Source organism: Ailuropoda melanoleuca, chromosome 17 (assembly GCF_002007445.2).
Source record: "Ailuropoda melanoleuca isolate Jingjing chromosome 17, ASM200744v2, whole genome shotgun sequence".
NCBI lineage: Eukaryota > Metazoa > Chordata > Mammalia > Carnivora > Ursidae > Ailuropoda > Ailuropoda melanoleuca.
Genome location: NC_048234.1, coordinates 18,126,534 through 18,147,316, shown reverse-complemented (window position 1 = coordinate 18,147,316; position 20,783 = coordinate 18,126,534). Strand labels below are relative to the sequence as shown.

Sequence of the window (20,783 nt, the reverse complement as noted above, 5' to 3'; positions counted from 1 at the left end):
CATAAATAATATTGTTTAATGATTTTCTGATTATCTGCCTAAAATATTTATGCTTAGCAGGTATAGGATAAATGCCTCAAGTCTATCTGGCATTATTTTAACATCATGCTAATTTCAAGTGAAGTTTTAGATGTCGATTCACCAGCACTTTCTTTATTATATTTAGATAAGTAATTTAAACACCCTTCTTGCAATTTGCTACTGAAATGGCTATGTCACTTTAGTTGACGGGGAATAGTGTACGTTCATTTCCACGGTCACTCTTGATCTGTGTGACAATGCAGCTGACTGTGATGACATTCTACTTTATAAACCTTTCTAGAACCCAGACTTCAGGGTCCTGGTCTTTGCCATGACGCTGCTGATAGGTTAGAATAATGAAGCCACTGATAATCTCATTCAAGACCGGGCTCTCCAGCTGGCCTCCTCTGCTGAGGCCACTTATACTAAATGAATGTTGAAATCATCCCATTTGCTCTGATAGATGTGCTGAGCAGAACTGGCAGAACAAAAGGTGCGCCTCAGTAGGTTAGCTATGTATGGGCTACATGCGGCGAATATGTTAAGCCTTTAAATATCCCGAGAAACAGTATTTTGAGTTGTGTGCGTTTGGCTCTCTTGTTCCTCGAAAAAGCAGGTTGGAATATACATTGATTACTTCTCCAAAGTACCCTAGATTGCTAATTCTGTTTAGGATCGCCCTAAAACACAGAAATCTCCAAGGGAATGGTTCACAGCCAACACCAGATGTAACACAGAAGAACTGTCCGAACAAACGCATTTTAATGTGCTGCCTGTCATACTGATAGCTTTTCATCTACATATTTCCCGAATTTAATGACAACTTCCTCTCATGTGAAAACTAACATCGACGAGTGACACAACGTCTCAAAAGCGCACGTGTGTATCTCCCACCGTGCCGATGACACCCGTGGGAAACGTTTCACCAGAATTCCAAATTATTAGCAAAGGGATTTCTCTGGGTAGTGGTATTTTCTTAGAAGGTTCTCTTGCATTTAAATAATAAAATCTGTAATACTGAAAAAAAGTAATGTTCACACCTCATAATCAAGATCCAAATAGCTGGACTCGCCCTTTGCCTGGAAATGCTGAGTGTGCCTGTCCACCGTGAAGTTGACGTGTGAGTTCAGGAGCTCGATGAGGACAGAATGCCAGTGCTGGTCGTCCAGCAGGCTGCCCAGGGTGAGGGTCACATGGGCGTCAGGGGAGGACAGGCTAGCATGGCCTAGAAGGACAGGAGAAGCAAATGAACCGCTCCATCCAACTCAATACCATGGCTTCCACATGGGAGGTCGGCACTTCTCCCAATTACTTTCCTTACATCCTTCTATCCCGAGAATTGGTCAGCTGCTTTTATCTTAGCCTTATATATGACCTTTTCTCACGAGTGACTGATTTCCTCTATGTTTCTTATTTTATGATTGTTAATTACTGCATTTTCATTTCTCTTGAACATATCTTCTTCCTAGAACCTCATGTATAGAACTACCTCCTAAATTCAGGGACCCACTCTTGTCTTTACAATATTACCAGGTTATTTATTGCACGTGTACAAATGGTCTTACACAATTATCAAACTATAAAACTTTTTACAGTGAAGATATTCAGGATACATGCATGTTGTCCGTAGTACACTTCAACTGTGGAGCGACCATGGTTCCATTTGCCTAGACCATTCTGGTTTATACCTGTTGCTTCAGAGTAATTATTTACAGGGTCTTCTTTCTTTCTCAAAAGTGTTCTGGTTTCAGGATAAATTGACTACTTAACTGTGAAAAACTGAATATTAAATGATACTTTCATCTAAATAAGCATATTTTCGACAACACCCACTTGTAGCTTTTTACCTGAATTAAGGGATAAGATGAGTTTTCCTTTAACTAACTCCAGAGTGATGTGTTTGCCATTTTGTCCTTCTCTGTGGAGTAGAATCCCATCAGTCTGCCTGGTTTTAAATTTCAAAGAAATAACATCTTTTGTTGGACTCACGGATTTCTGATTAAATGTGTATAGCAAGGAGCTTTTTCCATCAAAATTAACCATCTCAGATCCTACAGCAGGAGACATTAAAAAGTAATCTAAGTATAATATATCTTTACTCATGCATCGAAATGAGCAAGTTGACACAAACACACGCATACATAATATATCCTGGTTTGTTTAGTACAGGGGGGAAAAACGGTGCTGCCAATTCTCCCTTGATACCAGTAGTTGAGATCCCTAAACCCCACTGTTTGCCTTTCTGACATTTTCCCTAACATTTATCAAGTAGAAATACTTCTGCTGACTGAGTCCATTTGCTTCTGCCTTTCTATTGGCCACTTTACGTCCTATAAACAATGAAGATCGGTAAAGAAGTTGAAGTCACTCCCCGCCGCAGCACATCATGGCTACGAAGCTGCCATTGTCCCTCACCTTTCTGATAGTCTTATTTTCCCAACTGCCGAGGTCACTTGCATTCTGTTCATTGAAAAAGTTACATGTTATCATTAATATAAAAAGAACACTGGTCAAAGCAATTGAAGACGGAACAAGAGATCCACAAAGGGATTCATATTACCCAGAAAAATCTCTCATATTTTTCGTATTTCATAAGTAAAAAGACAAGACGTTATTGTGCCTTAAGACAAAAACCATAAGTTTTTACTCATATGTGGAATCTAAAAACAAAAGAAATGGATAGACAAACAGAAAGTAGAATCAGACCTATAAATGCAGAGAACAAACTGGTGGCTATCAAAGGGACAGGGTGGGGGGGATGGATAAAATGGGAGAAGGGGATTGGCAGGTAGGGGCTTCCAGATATGGAGTGAATGAGTAAGTCACGGTATGAAAGGTACAGCTAGGAAATATAGGCAACAATATTGTAATCCAGTCGTATGGGGACACGGGGCAGCTACGCTTGCAGTGCATCGTATAGCCTGTGAAGTCGTCGAATCACTATGTTGTACACCTGACACTAATGTAACATTGTGTGTACACGTCACTCAAATAAATTTTTTTTAAAGGTTTTATTTATTTATTTGACAGAGAGAGACAGCCAGCGAGAGAGGGAACACAAGCAGGGGGAGTGGGAGAGGAAGAAGCAGGCTTCCAGCGGAGGAGCCTGATGTGGGGCTCGATCCCATAACGCTGGGATCACGCCCTGAGCCGAAGGCAGACGCTCAACCGCTGTGCCACCCAGGCGCCCCTCAAATAAATTTTTTAAAAAGAAAATTTTTAAAAATGTGTAGGTGCAATAAATGAAGGTGTAAGAGAAGCCAGTGAAGCAGGAAGCTGGTATCTTTCGAGCCAATGATACGATGTTGTTTAACTTCACAAAACCCTATACCTAATGACACTGGAACCTATTTCATTCAGATGAACCAAAATATTTATGGTAAACCCTTTATGTTTGCAACTCTAAGGAATCATTTATTTCATGCAGCCACCTTTTGAAAATTCAGGAGTTTGATTTTGATTCCCATACGTGGTGGAAAATACATAAACACAGAAGTGTGTCTAGAAATCACGGAAACAAGCAATTATTCTTCATTGCATAGTTACATGAATGTCTGATAAAAACATAACCCTTTGTCAAATTAAAATGATGTCCTTTAGCACGTCAGATGACAATACAGTAATGAGAATTTGATAATGAAGGATTTAAATGATTTCACATTTTACTAGTATAGTTTATCTGCCAGCACGTCACTGAAGGGCAATGATAATAATTAAGGTTCATTTCTGCAGTTAGCAAAGAAGAAATGTTTGTTCCATGAATGATTTTATCACATTTATTTTGATCAGATCATGTTTGTCCCCAGCTTCCCTATTGCCACCATCGCTTTGTAAGAGTAACATTGGTCTTCTAGGGATGAGGATGTCCTGCCGTGTTGGCTAAGCACAGATTGCTGGGCCCCATCCCACACTGTGACTCTGTTGGCCTGGGGTGGGACCTGAGAATCTGCATTTCTGATGTCAGGTGTCTCCTAGCAATGTTGATGCGGCTGGTCTGGTGACTACATATGAGAACCACTGCTCTAAAGAACCTAAATTATATTTCCTGGAACATTCTCCTTGGGCAAAATGGAGTAGTGAAAAGTTTATTCAATCTGTAGAAACACAAAAGAATGGCCTTGAAACCCTTTTGTTCTCATGTTTTCGTTTTCTCTCCAATGAGATCACTAACACTTGTATCTAGAACAATCAACCACGTTAATCATCACATTATATTTTATGAGGCACATTTAACATGCATTTTGACAGGTTCACTAAGCCTATAAGGGGACTGAATGATAATCTAGATATGTCGTCAACGGAATAAAGCAAAACCACTTCAAACAATATATCTTGTGGTAGTCTTGGTAGTTTCATTAAAATCTTAAATGATAACAAACTTAAGCTCAATGTAGAGGGTAAAAACAGCACAGATAAAATTCAGGAATTGCTTTTAGAAGTCTGCAATGTGAGGCTGCTCCTTCTCTTCATCTGAAATGACTCACATAACTCTGCAGCCTGTACAGCCCCATGAGTTAATTTTTAAAGGTTCGTTAAAAAAAAAAAAAAAAGAATCATGGCAGAGAGCACAGGTAGCCACAAAGCCTAAAATGTGTGCTGTTTGGCCCATACAGAGGTTTCTCATCCCTCACTCTGCAGCATCAACCAGTGATGCTCTCCGTGCCGGATTCCTGACTGCTTACAGGTGGCCGTGATAAGAACCAGCTCACGGTCAGACATGTTGGGATCCTTCTTCGATTTAAAAATTAAAAACCCTATTTTAGATGGGAAATCACAAATTTAATTATTTTTGTTGATCTGCCTATTGCATAATTCAATACACTTCATTTGTGGCTATTCCTGTATATGTATTTAGGAGGTCAAAAAATAGGTAAATATTTTGGCTCCTGTGTAGTAATATAAAAGATTGGTTTTATAGGGACAGTCTTCAGATTCCACTTTGGCAGGGATTTTGCTTTGGCAAATACCATTTTGTTATTAAAAGACCATTTCCTCCTCATTTTCCCTCCCTCCTCTCCCCTCACACTGCCCTGACTTAATTTCCATCCGTTCCCCAAGTACAGCTTCATTTTCATTTAACATGGGTGTAGCACCCACTAGGTGCTGGGATGCTGGGATGAAACCCAAGGGGACAGACGTGGTCTGGCCCTCCCAGAGCTGACCCTGCTTCCCTCACCTTCTCACTTCTGCTATCATGAAAGAACGCATTTCACCAGGAATATTCTAGTCTTACTGTGGGTTGCTAAGGAAACTAGTGACAAGGAAGCTCACAGTCAGGCTGGAGGAAGTAGGAGCAAGGGGGCTCTTCTCTGGGGAAGTGTCTGGAAAGAAAGAATGTAAGACCTTACCAATCACATGGCACCTGTCACATGCAAATTACAGATAGGCACCCAACAGTAGCCAACACGGTTCAAAAACGGGCTATACTGTGGATCAAGTAGCCCCAGTGTGAAGCCCACATGATAAATAGGAGTACACGTTATTACAAAGATGACTTACAACAGGAATATTGAGATTGGAGACTCGATTATAGGCCTTGTCAAAGAGAATCAATTCTACAAAATGTTGTTTACTTACAAACGTTTATAAATCAATCTGAATATCTGAAAACAAACTGACAAGTCACTAAATATAACATTTTTAAACATGTATCACTCAAACACAATTTTGAAAGGCAACAGATTTTTAAAAATTAAACCAAAACATCATATTGTGGGACAGTGAGTTTGCAGCAGCTGGCTCTCCAAGTGTGGATGGGGGGCAGTCCCAGGCAGGCACCCCAAATGCAATCTCCACTAAGTAGAGGCTCCCCTCACCTTCATGCCACCTGTTTGCAATAGTCACGAAAATATAACCTCAGTTAATAACAGGAATGATTCTAAATTAAAATCATATAAAATTGGAAAAGACACTTTCTATTTTCAATTAAGTATCACATTTTCTATTTGGGAATGTAGGTTCTCTACTCTTACAATAGACGAAACTATTGTTTCCCATCCTAATTCATAACAAGTGACCACTGTTTCAAGTACCCCAATTATTTAATTAGTTGAATTACATACAAAGACATTTTTCAAGAAGTCTTCTTGTAAAAGTTAAGTGTGATGTTCAGGGGTAATGTAATGCATTATTTTGGTGTTTTTATTCAAATAAAAAATGTTAGAGTTGATTATTTGCATTGTTATGGCATTTTAAATTTTATTATATTTATATTACATATATTTATATTACATATATTTATAATGCATATATAAATTTATATTTATATTACATATATGTTTATATTTGATGACTATCAGTAACAATATGATGAAAAAAAGGGCCCACACATACTAGTCGTTTAGGGAAAGAAATCCATTTTACCAGTGTGAGACTAGATTTGTACTGATAGAATCACAGCCTCTGGATCTGGTCCCACAAACAGCCTTTCAGAACAACACAGAGCAGTAGCTCAGAGAAAGGGCTGGAGTTGCCCTGTGAGGATCCAAATCCTGATTCTGTTGTGGAAACCTTAACCCATCTGTGCCCGTTTCCTCCTCTGTAGAGGATGAAGAGGCCTTTCCCACACAACATTGATATGGAGTATTAAATAAGTCAACATCTAGACAGTGTGTACAACAGTGCCTGAAACACGGGTGTTGGCTACATTATTACGTTAGAGCACTGGGCAACGAAAAGGAAGCGCCACGAGAGTGAGAGCTGCATTTACGACTTCGGCTCCTGATCAAGATGGAGTAATTACATTTACTCTCTCACTTGAAGCCAGAAAAAGTAGTTGCAGGGGGGAGGGCACATAAAACAATGGTTTTCATGATGCCCAAGAGATGAGAGACATACAAGATAAGCCCAGGAACACCATTTGGGGCACTGCCTCGAGAGAGATTCCAGGTCATAGAGCAGGAAGGAAAGACGGGGGCAGAGCCCAGCAGACGCCCTGAGAAGAGAAGATAGAGTCAGGAGTCTGGTGGAAACAAAGCCCCTGGAGTCCACCGGCAAAGCACGGAGCAGAGAATGATAAACGGTGAGAACACTGGTGATCAGCATTCAGCAAAGTACGGATCGGTGCGTGCGAGTGATAAAGCTCATCAAGCCCAGGAAATGAACCGTCGGAAAGGATGAATGGGAAAGAATGATGGCTGAACACAGGGTTGGGAATAGCGCCCACTGCATCATCCAGACTGGAAACCTCCCCAGTCTTTGCCATTGGGTGGTGGGTCTTACCTTAGTGGTGGGAATAACTACCCTAGACCAAACATTGCTCCGGTGTGGGCTAACAAATTTTAAAATCAAAACCTAAAAGGATCCAAATCCATTCAATTCAATGCATCCTTGAAGAAAACTCAAGCTATAAGAAAGCAAAAATATCCAGCATCCAACAAGGTAAAAATCAAAATGTCTGAATTCTACTCAAAAATTTCCAGGCATACAGGGAAGCTGGAAAGTATGACCCACAATGAGGAAAAAAAATCAATCAAAACAGAACTGACACAGATGTTATAATTAGAAAAGAAAGACACTAAAGTAGTTGTTGTAACTGTCATCCATATGTTCAAAAAGTCAAGTAGATACACAAAAGACTTTTTAAAAAGTGAAAATTACAATGTCTGAGTTGGAAAATACACTGAATGGGATTACTGGCAGATAAAACATTGCAGAAAAACAGACCAGTGAACTTGAAGACACAGTAATAGCAATATTTTTAAGTGAAACAAAGAGGAAAATAATAATTTAAGAAGAAGAAAAACAGGACATCAGTGAAGCCATGTAACAAAACAAAGTCAAACAGCCTGATACATGTTTTATCAATGATAATTGGGTCCCCGATGGAAAAGAGTGAAGGGAAAATTTAGAAAAAAATATTTGAAGAAACAATGGCTGAAACTTTCCAAAGCTGATGAAAACTATAAACCCACAATTTCAAATAGCCTGATAAGCTCTGAACACAAGAAGCAGAATAAAACAAAACAGAATCAAACCAGAAACAAATTGTTCAAAATCTTAAAAGCAACTAAAAAAAAAAAAAAGGTCATGTCACATTCAGAGAAACATAATTACAGATGGCGGCAGATTTCTCAGTGGAGAGGATGCAAGTGTGGAAACAGAAGAGCGCCATCTCGAAAGTGATCAACCTAGAATTCTATACTGAGTTAAAATAATGTTCAAAAATGAAGGCGAAACACCAACTTTCTTCAGACATACAAAAAGTGAAAGATGCCTCATCGGCAGAACTATGCTGCAAGAAAATATTAAATGAAGCCTTTGCGGGGAAGGAAAATGATATGTGGAAATAGAGATCAATACAAAGGAAGAAAGAACATCAGAATTTACACGGGTCAATGAATACATATCCCATTGTGTATAAAACATAAACTCTACATTGCTTATTAAATAGAATGTTAACAGCAGGCTTATAAATATCAACACATGTTGAGGTTGCTAAATAAAGCCTATAAATTTTTACTGCAACAGTCTATACGTTTTTAAAATAAACACAGTATTTTAAGTTTTTTAAAGTAGGCTTCATGCCCCGCATGGAGCCCAACGTGGGACTTGAACTCACGACCCTGAGATAGAGACCTGAGCCGAGATCAATGGATACTTAACTGACTGAGCCACCCAGGTGCCCCAAATAAACACAATATTTTAAAATGCCAATTACATGTTTTATTTCCTTCTCCTCTTTCCTGTGTACCCATTTTATTTTCAATGCCTAATTTGACACAGGACAAGAGTGTCACGTGGATGACTGGTAGACCCCCATGGTGTTGGCCATTCTATGCCTACGTATTCCATATTCCTAAGGATTCATGCACTCCCTTCCTTCCTCTTTTTTCCTCTTCTGTCCTCCCCTCCTTCTTTCTCCCTTCGCTTATTCAAACAATCAACACACTAATAAACGTAAGATTACATTATGAGAGCACACCACCACATGATGGGAATGGTATGAGTTCAAGGGAACGCTTGAGAAGACACTGACCACTGACCAGACCATGAATGCAAGGAGTCAAAGTAGAAAAGAAGGAAGAGAAGATGCCCCAAAAGACGAAAAACAATGGAGAAAGAAATGAAGGTGGACCTGGGGCCAGTGTCCGTGTCTGTGGCTTCAGAGATCTGTGTCGAGGACGTCAACGTGGAATTGATCAGAGTGTGTAAATGTTATTGAAAATTTAAGAAAGCAGAGGACACCCAAATGGAGACCTTTTTGGAGTGGGATACAAAGCCTAGAACAAGTCCCTGGGGAATATGGCACTGGACACACAAGACTGTTGGAGGGGCGAGGAACTCTAAGAAGACGCCACATGCTCCACGTCCACTCTAGGAGTCAGGCAAGAGGAGGGATTTTCAGGTACACAACCTGTGTGTGCCAAGCCAGGAAGCCATGAAAAATGCCTGGTGTTTGTAGGAATAACGAGGATCACTGTAATTGGAGTTTCAAGAAATGAAACCAAAAAGAGAAGTTGCATCTAAGAGACATTATACGCCAAGATAAGCAATCTGGACATTTTCTCAATATCAACAGAGCAGTGAAAATAGAAATGGGGGGAAAAAAGACAATAATTAGCACTTTGGGCTATAAACCCTATCATATTCAATTACTGTCAAAAATAAAAGTGCAAAGCTCTATGCTTGAACAATTATTCTTATTAATAATAAAAATGAAGACAATACGGAGGCCCCACTATTAATAAGGAATGTACTTTGCCTAGTTTTGCAAGTCGCGATGATTATTATCAGTCTAGTTTTATGCTAGGAGCCCCCTGGGCCCGACAGCTCATGTTTACTGAATTAAGGATGCACGAAGGCCCTTCTGGGGACCAGGCCCGCAGCTTTGCTCTCCCTGGTACTGACCTCTGACCCAAGGAACTGGTGTAATGTCTCCTCACGAAGAACATCAAGCCAATGGCCAATCGCCATCAAAGAGCATGTTCTGCTTTGAAGTCAGCAAACCTGAAGTTGTTTCCACAGTAATGGGAGAAAGGAGAAGCTAATTTTACGGGATCAAAGAGAAAACGCAGTATCAGATGTCCCAGCTTGCAGCGGTGAGCATGTTCATGGATCTCAGAAGCAAAAGGAGGGAAGGAGATGGCCAACGGAAAGACGGGAAAAAGGCTGCCAGCATCACAACACCATCTGCACTGCATGGAAGTGCCAACACAGAGGCGGGGTTTGGAAACGGAGTGAAAGCGGAGCCTGTCCTCAGGAAGACGGATGGAGCTGAGGCCGAAGGGGACCCTTGAATCTAGGATGGGGATGCTTCTGGGATGGTGAGCCTCACCTCCAGAAGGTCTCATTGTCTGTGGGGTTAGCAAAGGGCCGATGTTGTCGTTGCTATGCAGGGATCACTGCGCCCCACAGTGCCCACACCCTCCCCGATCCCTGAGTCAGCAGAAACCAAGATTCTACAGCCATTGTTCCACGTGCTCCTTCCTCCCTCCCTCCTGGAAGCCCCTCCCTACCCCCAGCTCACCTCCCAAGCCCTTCACTTTGCAAACTGACTGACTGCTCTACTCCCTAGGCCCCAGGTTCGTGTTCCAATATTTTACATTTGCTTTGTACAATTTTACGACTTCTCATAAAATTCCAACAAAGAAAATCAATCATTTTAGAAGGGCCCCCCACATCCAATCCCTAACACAGTTCTTTGCAAGTAGCAAGTGTCTGATAAATTCTTATATGGCACGTGAGGGAATAAAGAAACAGAAGCCTGAATGATATAGTAGTTATGAGAACCAAATTTTGGGGAAAAAAAGACATAGTTTTCAAATCCTAGATCCAGTACGTAACAGCTCTCACAAACATCTCCAGTCCTCCTCTGAGGCAGAGAGCTTATGACTATACCAGATCCCCTTGGCTGGTGTGGGAGTTGAATGAGAAAACGTCTGTGAGGTAAGATCTGACACGTTAACTATTCTGCACATGATAGAGCTTACTGATACTTTCCTGCAAAGCTAATGCTCTGATCAGGTCTGAAATGAAGTGTGACCAAAAACCCAACCTCCCAAGATGTTCCCATCCAACATACTCTTCGGGTTATTCTCCAGTTTTCTAGAAGATTTTTTTTTTAAATAATTTTTTTTTCTTTCGTACTCATTTAAGAAATTCCAGTATGTTTTGGATCATCCAAAGTCAAGTGTAGAGTCGATTCCCCCACAGATGTCACTGAATGCATTTCTGCTTGTGTTCAGGCTCACGCTGGCTGTGACTTCTGTCACTCTTCTCATCAGTGAGAAAAGAGGTAAGACACAACACAGACATGATGTTCAAACGAGGGTTCACCTCGGGGAAAGTGGGGATTCAAGCAGTGAATATGGGAGAAGCACCAAGTCATTGTGGATTACGGGGAAAACAAGATCACCTGCTGTCACCTGCGCTCCCACACCAGGGTCACCTCAGTGTCCGAGAACAGCACCATCCATCACAGTGAATTACTGCTGTCGACTCGTTAATTTTATGACGCACCCACTCTAAAACAGATACCCTGCTCTTCTCTGGGAATCTAGGACCCTGAGGCTCAGTTCGGGCGCACCTCTACATTCAACTAGAAAATGAAGACAGCAATATCCAGGCTTTCCATAAAAAATAGTGTTACACACAGAGCTATTTAAGAGGCTGGAAAAAGTCAAGCTCGGTTTTCAGCCTGGGCTTTAAAGCATGCCCCTCTGTGGCTGATTTCGGGGGTGGGGGGTTCCGGGGGAGTAAACACCACTTACGGTATGCGCATCCGTACACTTCTATCCGCATCCCGATCCTGCCCTTAGGGTTCCAGGCTAAGGGGAGGAAGCGCAGGAACCTGGCTTCGAAGGGAGGCTGCAGTCGGTAATGCACCACACTGTCTGCGTTTGTGTTTCCTGGAAAACCCTGGGAGAGAACGGAGAAAGGGATCAATGTGCCTGCAGAGCACAGAGTTCACGCTGTCACTTCTCGTGCCAGTGACGGATGGAGGCTTCACTTTGTTAATATGTGAAAGGCTGCCTGCTTTATAGAAATGCTGCTACTGTTCAAGAGGGATGTGACAACCTTTCTTCAGGGCCTGGATTACTCAGTCACCATTGTTCTAAGCTTTCCTTATTTGCAGGGTGATTTAAATTTCAGTGGCTCCATTAAGCTGGCTATAAACCTGCTACCCTTGAAGGCTTGCTTTTGGAAAGTTGCTCTTCCCTTAAGCATTTCCCTAATCTCTAAGCAGTTAAGACATTTACATGCAGTCCCACATCCAAGGCAATCAAGCACAATGATAACTTGCAGTTTGTGCAGCAAGAACCCTCGACTCTGGGATTTGCGAGCTGGAAGGGACCTAGACAGGGTTCTAGTTCAAAAGCCTTCAGCTATAAATGCAAAACCAAAGTCTAAGAAAGTAGAAAGATTCTGCAGCGGTCGGATAGCTGTCATCCAGCAAGACTAGATTCCTGGGTTTTGGATTTCAATCCCTGTGTTTTTTGTGTGTGGTCAGTTGACCAAGTTAGCCGCACTCCGGGAGCCCCCGGGGGACCCACAAGACGGGGGGGGGGGGCACTTGCTCAGCCACAGGCACCTGGCCTCATGCTAGAAGGGGCCAGCATGAAAGCAGGGCAGGCTGGTAGGATGTGTGACATGTTTCTCACGGCGTTGATGTTCATGTAAATATCAGCATAGAGGGAAACCCTCCCCAAAGAGGGTGATGCTTCTGTATATACGCACATTAATTACAGTCACGTATAATGATTTAATCAATTTTTTTAAAGGTGACACATACATACAAGAAAAATTACAAAATGCAACACAGACTCCAACACACAGGAAGTGCGTTCCCACGCAGCCTCTCCACCCTGTCCTGGCCACCCCTCTTGAACAGCGTTTACTGAGGTGATCCGTACTTTTATGTGGCGGGTGNACAGGCACCTGGCCTCATGCTAGAAGGGGCCAGCATGAAAGCAGGGCAGGCTGGTAGGATGTGTGACATGTTTCTCATGGCGTTGATGTTCATGTAAATATCAGCATAGAGGGAAACCCTCCCCAAAGAGGGTGATGCTTCTGTATATACGCACATTAATTACAGTCACGTAACTAATGATTTAATCAATTTTTTTAAAGGTGACACATACATACAAGAAAAATTACAAAATGCAACACAGACTCCAACACACAGGAAGTGCGTTCCCACGCAGCCTCTCCACCCTGGCCTGGCCACCCCTCTTGAACAGCGTTTACTGAGGTGATCCGTACTTTTATGTGGCGGGTGGGGGGGGGAGAAGGATGGGTTTTCAGATGACATGAATTTAGTTATCCCCTCTCAGCGAATCTACCCCCCTCACCCCTACGGTCTTGCCTACGTTAGCGTTAACACCCGCACATCAATAGTCAATATTCAGGAAGCTGGAGGACACAGAAGATCTCAGCTCATGTGTAAGCAATTCACCAGTGCCTGCGAAGTCCACTGAAACGCTGGGCTCCTCTGTCCTGCCACCTGAGCCCAGGAACCTCCTCTAGCCTCCACTGGAACAGGGTTTCAACGGGCTCTTTCTGCTCTGAGCATTTTAGAGTCTGAGCTTTGTATCCCTTTTAAAATTGACTCCATCAATTCTTCATCCATTTCTTCATCAATTTTCCCAGATGGCCTATGCAATAGCGAAACCGTAAGAGCTTAAGGTTTTCCTAATCTTAACACAGCATCTTAATAGAAAATGCTGGCCCATCCAAGGACCTCACCAGTTTATGCTCTGAAAACAAAGAGTTAGAGCCCTAGCTATGGTGTGTCTCTTTTAAAATCTAATGTCAAATGTCAAATCTATCTAAATGCTATCCATTCTTGGAACCCACCATCAAAAGTTCAAGTTCTGCACTCTTTGATCTCTCCAAGTTTTATCATCCAGAGAGTCAAAGATGTTCTCGTAATACTCCTTCATATGAGAGTAATAAAATTAGGGAACAAAAGACCTGAACCTTTCTTATGCTCACTTGCACTAGAAGGACAGACTCCGCTACCTGCCTGCAGTTAAAACAGTCAGATATAATCGTGCAGCACAGGAGCAAAGCTCTTAGTTCAGCCAAGAAGGATGCCTGCCTCGTTGTTCTGCTTTGTGAAACACTAGACCTGGCTTGACAACCAAACCCAACCAAACCAAGCCCAATCACTACTCAGGCTGGTAAGCCATAGCAAGCATGTATGAAGAGATGGAACTAAGAATAGAGAAAACTCAAATGCAATGGCAGTGCCAGTCTCAGACGCTATGATCCTTCCTCTCGGCCAGTGAATGAAACATCAGCTGGGAGGCCCTCGGTCATTTCTCTCTCTCAGTGNAGCATGTATGAAGAGATGGAACTAAGAATAGAGAAAACTCAAATGCAATGGCAGTGCCAGTCTCAGACGCTACAATCCTTCCTCTCGGCCAGTGAATGAAACATCAGCTGGGAGGCCCTCGGTCATTTCTCTCTCTCAGTGAAAGTGTAATCTTTGCCAGACATCACCTATTTTTCAAGGGTTAGCAACTGTTATGCCAAGATCAGGTAAATCCTTTCCACTGCTGCCATGCTCCGAACGGGAAGTTGGGAATGTGCTCTCCCCACCCCCACCCTCCTGCTGGAACCACAGGCTGGCCTGCACAGGAGCTGCACTGTACCAACGCCACCACTTTCCAGCACACGGTCTTAGCCATTATTATGGGTTGTCAGCCACACTTCCTTCACCTACAAAACCAGCTTGGTCAAACCTAACCCTAAATTTTGAGGTGTTATTGAGATAATATCTGAAAAGTCATGTTCCCACACCTGCATGGAGGTAGGCGGTCCACGAGCACTGGCCACTGTGGCCGTGGCCTTGGCTGCCATTTTGGGTATCGTGGGCACATTTAGCAGAGGAAGCTCATCTGTCAAACTCTGCATCCTGCTACTTACATCCTGACTCAGGTTCAATACCCAAGACATGTAGATCAATAATCAAGGGAGGGACATCAGCTCCTACATTCACTGTGAAGCCAAAATTATAATTCAACCTAAGAACTGAAGTCAATATTTATTTGAGTGTAACTGACAAAAATTTTTAACCTCAGTATAAACTGTATAATGAAATGATTTCCCAGGAAGGATACTTTAACAGATTGTTTTATTTTCCTTGGATATCATGACTACCTTCTGAAGTGCTGTGTTTATTGGATATCAGTCCTCAACACTGTACTTCAGACTGTGATGACAATGCCATACAGGAAAGGAATTTCCGGTTCTGTTTTAATAGAATTTAGACAGAATACTATTTAAGAAATATTTCAAGTGACAATAATGTCTTCATAGTCTATGAAAAGAGGAGATTCAGAAAGCACTCTTTAGAACTTCTGAGAATCTGCATACAAAACAAAACATTCGTCACATATGATTTTAATTATACTCCAATACTTGGAATGTATGTATGTGTATACACCTATGCAATTATCTTTATTCACTCTAATTTTAAGGCATTACGTTATTCTCGTCTTACGTAGAACTATCAACACTCCCTTTGGGTACAAATCAATAATACATTTCTTCAAAGATACAGAAATTAAATGAAATGAGTTTGGCACAGGAGGGATCCCCTACTAGCATGGCCCTCTCAGTTTTGGGGCTCATTACTGAAATGATCCCACGTATTTTTGCAAAGTTAATGTTTATCTCTAAAGAGGTGGTATAAATCTATTCTTTGCCTTACATACTTTTGCTTTGGTGTTTCCAGGACAGACGTGGATTCACAGGCCACACACAGGCTGGCAGGAACAAAGGCTCACTCTCCGTTCTAGTAAGTGGGAAGGTGAAGACCCCATCTTCCCCACCTCTCGTTACAGGAGCGACCTTGGGGAAGCCCTCATTTTTGTGTGTAAAGTAAGAACAAGAAAACCTCTCTTACAATCTTGATGAGTTAGTGTAAGGAGGTTCACGGGCTGGTCCTTCCGGCACCCCTCTCAGCTCGCCTGGCATTAAGAAACAAGCCAACAACACCCTCCCCACTATTGATCACCAGAACACCTCGGTTGGACATGGACTCAATATTCAATCACTTTAAAGGCATCACAGTTGAATGCTTCATCCACTATTAGGGACAGAAGATGTCTGACGAAGTCTTCCGTTTCCACGTTAGCTGTATGGAAGGCAACCCGAGTCCGCAGCTTGGGCTCCACTCACGTGCTATAAGTGTGTTTCCAAAATAATTTGTTTTCGGAATCGATGACATTCTGAAAAGCTGCCAACTCTGCAATGAGTTTAGTTAGCAGTCACACCAGTAGGATCTCAATCATGAGAAAGGATCGTTGAGAGGCTCACGCGAAGCCGTGGTCTCTGATGTAACGTGAGTCATCATAATTTTGCGTTAAAGTCAACAAATGACCTTCGAGTTGCCTATTATGTATTTGTCATTTTAGGTTTGAAATATCTGTGTCCTAGGAAAGGTTTTTATATCAATCCCTTATTTCAAAATATGAGTGACGTTGCTTATAGAAATAGGTCTCAGTGATTTTAAAAATAAATAAATATTAAGCCTCTACTCCAGGTCCCTAGGAAATCCGAGCTTCATTATTCACTTACGCTGTTCATTTTATTTTAAGACCTCTGAGGTAGGAGGGAGGATGTTGCTGGGATTAAGAGAGTGTGCAGGAATCCCTGAGCTCTAATTCTGGCCATTTTAATTAAGGAGCCATGATGGTCTTGGCCAAGATGCTTAAATCTCCCCACATCTCAGCTTCTTCATGAGTAATGGGGGAATAATAGTAATTATTGTTATTATTAAAAATAATATTTTTCCCTGTTATTTCCAGAGGCTCACGGACCATGAAAGGATGTACTAAAATTATTTCCTATAGTTAGACCATGTAAAAGTTGTACTCAGGTGCTTTAAAGTAAATGTTCTTATTGTAATTTATTTTTAATATTTAAGTGAACTAGAAAGTACTATAATATTTATATATAAATAAAACAAGGAAAGTATCTATCTTCTCCTTTAGTTTTATTGAGTGAACTGGATTGAGATGTCAAATGTATGATCTGGAAGAAGTGGCTCACCCCTTGAGATCTCAGTTAACCAGGTGCTTTGTGCCAGGTGAACACTAAAGTTTTAACTTGTGCAGATGAGTTGACTTCAACAATGTTCTAGAAAGTGAATGAATAATCTCTCTTCTCACTTAAAACAAGCAAACATGTACCTGAAGTGCACTTAAAAGATCTGCTTGTGTGTCATATGTATGTATTAATGCACAGAATGCATGCACCTTACAGGCGTGTATGTAATATCTTCTGATGTGAAAATCTCAATGTGTTGGAAAAAGTATGCATTTAATAAGTATTTCCCAGTTTCTTTTATGGCATCGTAGTGGAAGCAAGTCACAAAATCAAACCAGTGACTGAGCAAAAAGACATAACCACCTCTCCGTGTCCCAGCACCTTCCCTACTTCGAGACAGAACCCGTCCTGTGACTGAGCACAGCTACCCTACACAGAAACCCACAGTGCCTGGCCCTGGAATCATCCACACCCCAGGGCCAACGTCGATGCAGGAAACAGGGTCCCAATTGCTGCTGTTCATTAACGTGCTTTTGCTATCTGTGCTGTATAAAAAGGGGCAATGGAAACATTACCAAAATATTGTTGAAATAAAGTATTTTTAAAATACATTGCTGAGTTGTAGGCTTTTACTGCTTAGTTTTACCTTCTGCTTGAAATATGAACCCAGGAGAGAAGACAGGTTCCCTTGCCTCTGCAGTAAAACTAATGTGGATTTCTCAATACTCTTCCCTTCCTAATCTTCCTCAGTGATCAGGAGAAATACATTTTATATGATATCTGAAAGGCCCATTAGTGATTGCAAAGAAGTTGAAAGTAGAGAAAAAGCAAAAAAAAAAAGAAAAAATTCCAATAGCAACAAGATCATACTTGAAAAACAACGTATGGTTATTGGAAACAATACCAGAACATCACACTAAGTGTGTGATTTGATACACAGCATAAGCTTATTTTGTGAAAACTGAATTAGCTTTCAGGATTTGAAGAGTGACACAAAAGAGTAAAATGAGTATTGCTAGTGTTATAAGAAATGCCTCAAATAAGTATTTAATAGTGTGCATCTCCTATCAGCAACTTGAAGGAATTAAATAAGCTAATTGAATGAAAAGAATTAAATATAACATTTAAACTGGACTCTAGGCATAGTTTTGAAGGCATTCCTTAACAATTTAGGTTATATACGTTCAAAATAGTGATATATCAAATAGATTATTTGTACAAAATTTAGGAAGATTTCTCATTGAGAAGTACCAGTGACTTAAAGGGATATCAGAATGTACTTAATTCAACATTAAAATACTTCATAAAGTAGGGAGTTCATCTAACTTACTGGGATGGGCTGAATTGTGTGCCCCCCCAAATTCATATGTGGAAGCCAGAACTCACAGTACTTCAGAACATGACTGTGTTTGGAGACAGGGTCGATAAAGAGGTGATTAAGGTAAAATGAGGCCATTAGAATGAGTCCTAATCCACTGGGTTGCTACAAGAGGAAATCTGGATGCACCGAGTGACCCCAGGGAACGTGCACGTGGAGGGAAGACCACCTGAGCACCCAGCATCAGTTACAGCACGATAAACTAGGGGGAAAAAAACTTCACACTAGTGTTAGACATCTTGAACAAAAACTCCATTTTTAAATAATTTCTGAGGGAGAGTGAATACCATTGAGCAACTAAATAAATACTTCTAATGTGGATTTTCATTTCTTTCAAGAGGCTAACTGCCAGGGTGCCTGGCTGGCTCAGAGAAGTGTGTGACTCTTGATCTTAGGGTCAGGAGTTCGAGCCCTACATTGGGTGTGGAGATTAAATAAATAAATAAATAAATAAATAAATAAATAAATGCATATTTTTAAGAAAAAGGCAAACTGCCCATTTTTATATAGGGGAACAAACAAACATTCCTACAGCAGTGGAATGAAAATTTTTTCCATTCAAAATTTTCTTCTCCAATCAGGTATTTGGATTTATCCTGCACTCTGTTTATAAGGCAAACATACTTACCATCCCAAGATTTTGCTGTCATATATACAAAAAATAAAAGTCATTTCTGAGTGATAGTCATAATTCTGCATTCAAAGGAAGTGTTAACTTATATAGGATTTAGCCAAATAAGTTTAAAATTGCATCAAGATCAAATAGCTGTTTTTCAACTAATTGTCTATGTAAAGTTGTTTTGGTCGTTTCAGTAACCTTCCCCCCAAAAATGTTCTTTGCTTAGCATTTTAAATTTAAGTAAGCAATACTGTGAAACCAAAATGATTAGGGTCACTATGAGTTCAAAAATAATTCTAACACAAGAATTATGCTTAGAATAGGATAAAAGAAATATATCTCTGAAAACTAAGTTGAAATAAATATGAAAAGTAAGTTGCTACACATACTTGCCCTCTCCTAGGGATGATAAAAGGCTGTGGGGGCCAGAGCAGTGGTAAGACAATTCTCCATGGGTTTCTTCCATTTCCGCACATCTTACAAAGAGAAGCCCTGACTATCTTTTATTCTGAACTGTCTTTCAAGGACATTTATATAGAAAGCAGCCTTGTAAGATCATTTTTTTTTTCTTCCAGGCAAAGGGCAGGCATGCTTCCTGCACAAAAGATTCAGGTCCCCTAAGCTCCTGTAACGTAACCCCCTGCGTGTGCAGGCATCCATCTGGGCCTACAAACATGGCGCACGTGTGATGCAGAGTCAAGGAGAACCAAGGCCGGGATGTGATGCTGCCTGCCGGGCTTTCTGAGTAACCGCGTCAGTCACACACTCCCTTGTCTCTGACCCAGGAGTCGCTTGTCTTCTCCAGCATCCAGGAAACGGGCAGTCTAACTTGACGCAAATAGAGCAAAAGTTCAGACATCTCACAGTTCTGGATGGGAAGTTTAAAGTTCATCTCCCTGCAGACTTCTTAGAGAAAGTGTAGGAAAAGGCGTAGGACCAGATAATCTATTTAATTCAAGCCGCTATGCAAACATTTATATATTTTAATATATCTGTCTATTATGTTGTGCTCTTTTGTTTGCTTTTATTAATGCGTGGTTACAAATTACTTTTTTATTTTTAAACACTATGTGTTACATTTCTTAATAAAAAAAATACCCGGAAAAAGAAAAGTGTGGTCTGTGTTCTCATTAGCAAGAAAACCCCTGTTGACATGGAAAATAAATGATAAAGATAGATGGCTTTGGCTAGAAAAGCCAAATAGTACAGCAAAGCTTAACATGCAGAAGCCACTCTTTCTGCCCATCCTTAGTTAGCCATTGTTTATGGTTTATTATAATTATCTTCTGCATTTACTGCTTCCCACCAGACCTTTTTTTTCTTCTTTCAGATTTTCTAGTAGGGATCCCGTGATTAGAGACAGGGCAGACATGAGGTCCCCAGCTCAGTCATAGCAGGTGCCATCCCTTTGCCACAGGATCCTTCCTATCATTAACAATGTTCTAGAGAAGTTCCAGCTGACATCCCAGGCACTGGGCAAAATATTAGCAAATACGCAGCATCCCTCCCCCGAGAAGGGAAACGTGCTGGATTCACAAGACACCCGTCCTGTCACCTGGAGACACCCCTCCTCCCTTCTCCAAAAGGGAAGCAGGGAGGAGAGATCCGCCCAGGTCCCAATCTTTGGAAAGGCAGATCAGGAGCTCAGGTTTAGTTTAATCACTTAGAAGCCGGATCAACTGAAGTCACTTTTGTGAACTGCTTACCACTCATTTTTAATCAACACGTGGCATAATAAAAAAACATGCATCTCATTAACTAGACATC

At 41.2% G+C, this 20,783-nt stretch overlaps 1 protein-coding gene across 1 annotated transcript in view; it reads right to left on the bottom strand.

The window, feature by feature from the left end:
* The window catches only part of LOC100473014 (contactin-associated protein-like 3), a 205,717-nt gene that overhangs the window by 85,954 nt on the left and 98,980 nt on the right, over positions 1 to 20,783 (bottom strand). Inside the window, 3 exon segments of the mRNA XM_034647088.1 lie at positions 1,062 to 1,246; positions 1,869 to 2,072; positions 11,733 to 11,880. Of these exon segments, the coding sequence (XP_034502979.1) occupies positions 1,062 to 1,246; positions 1,869 to 2,072; positions 11,733 to 11,880 (537 nt within the window).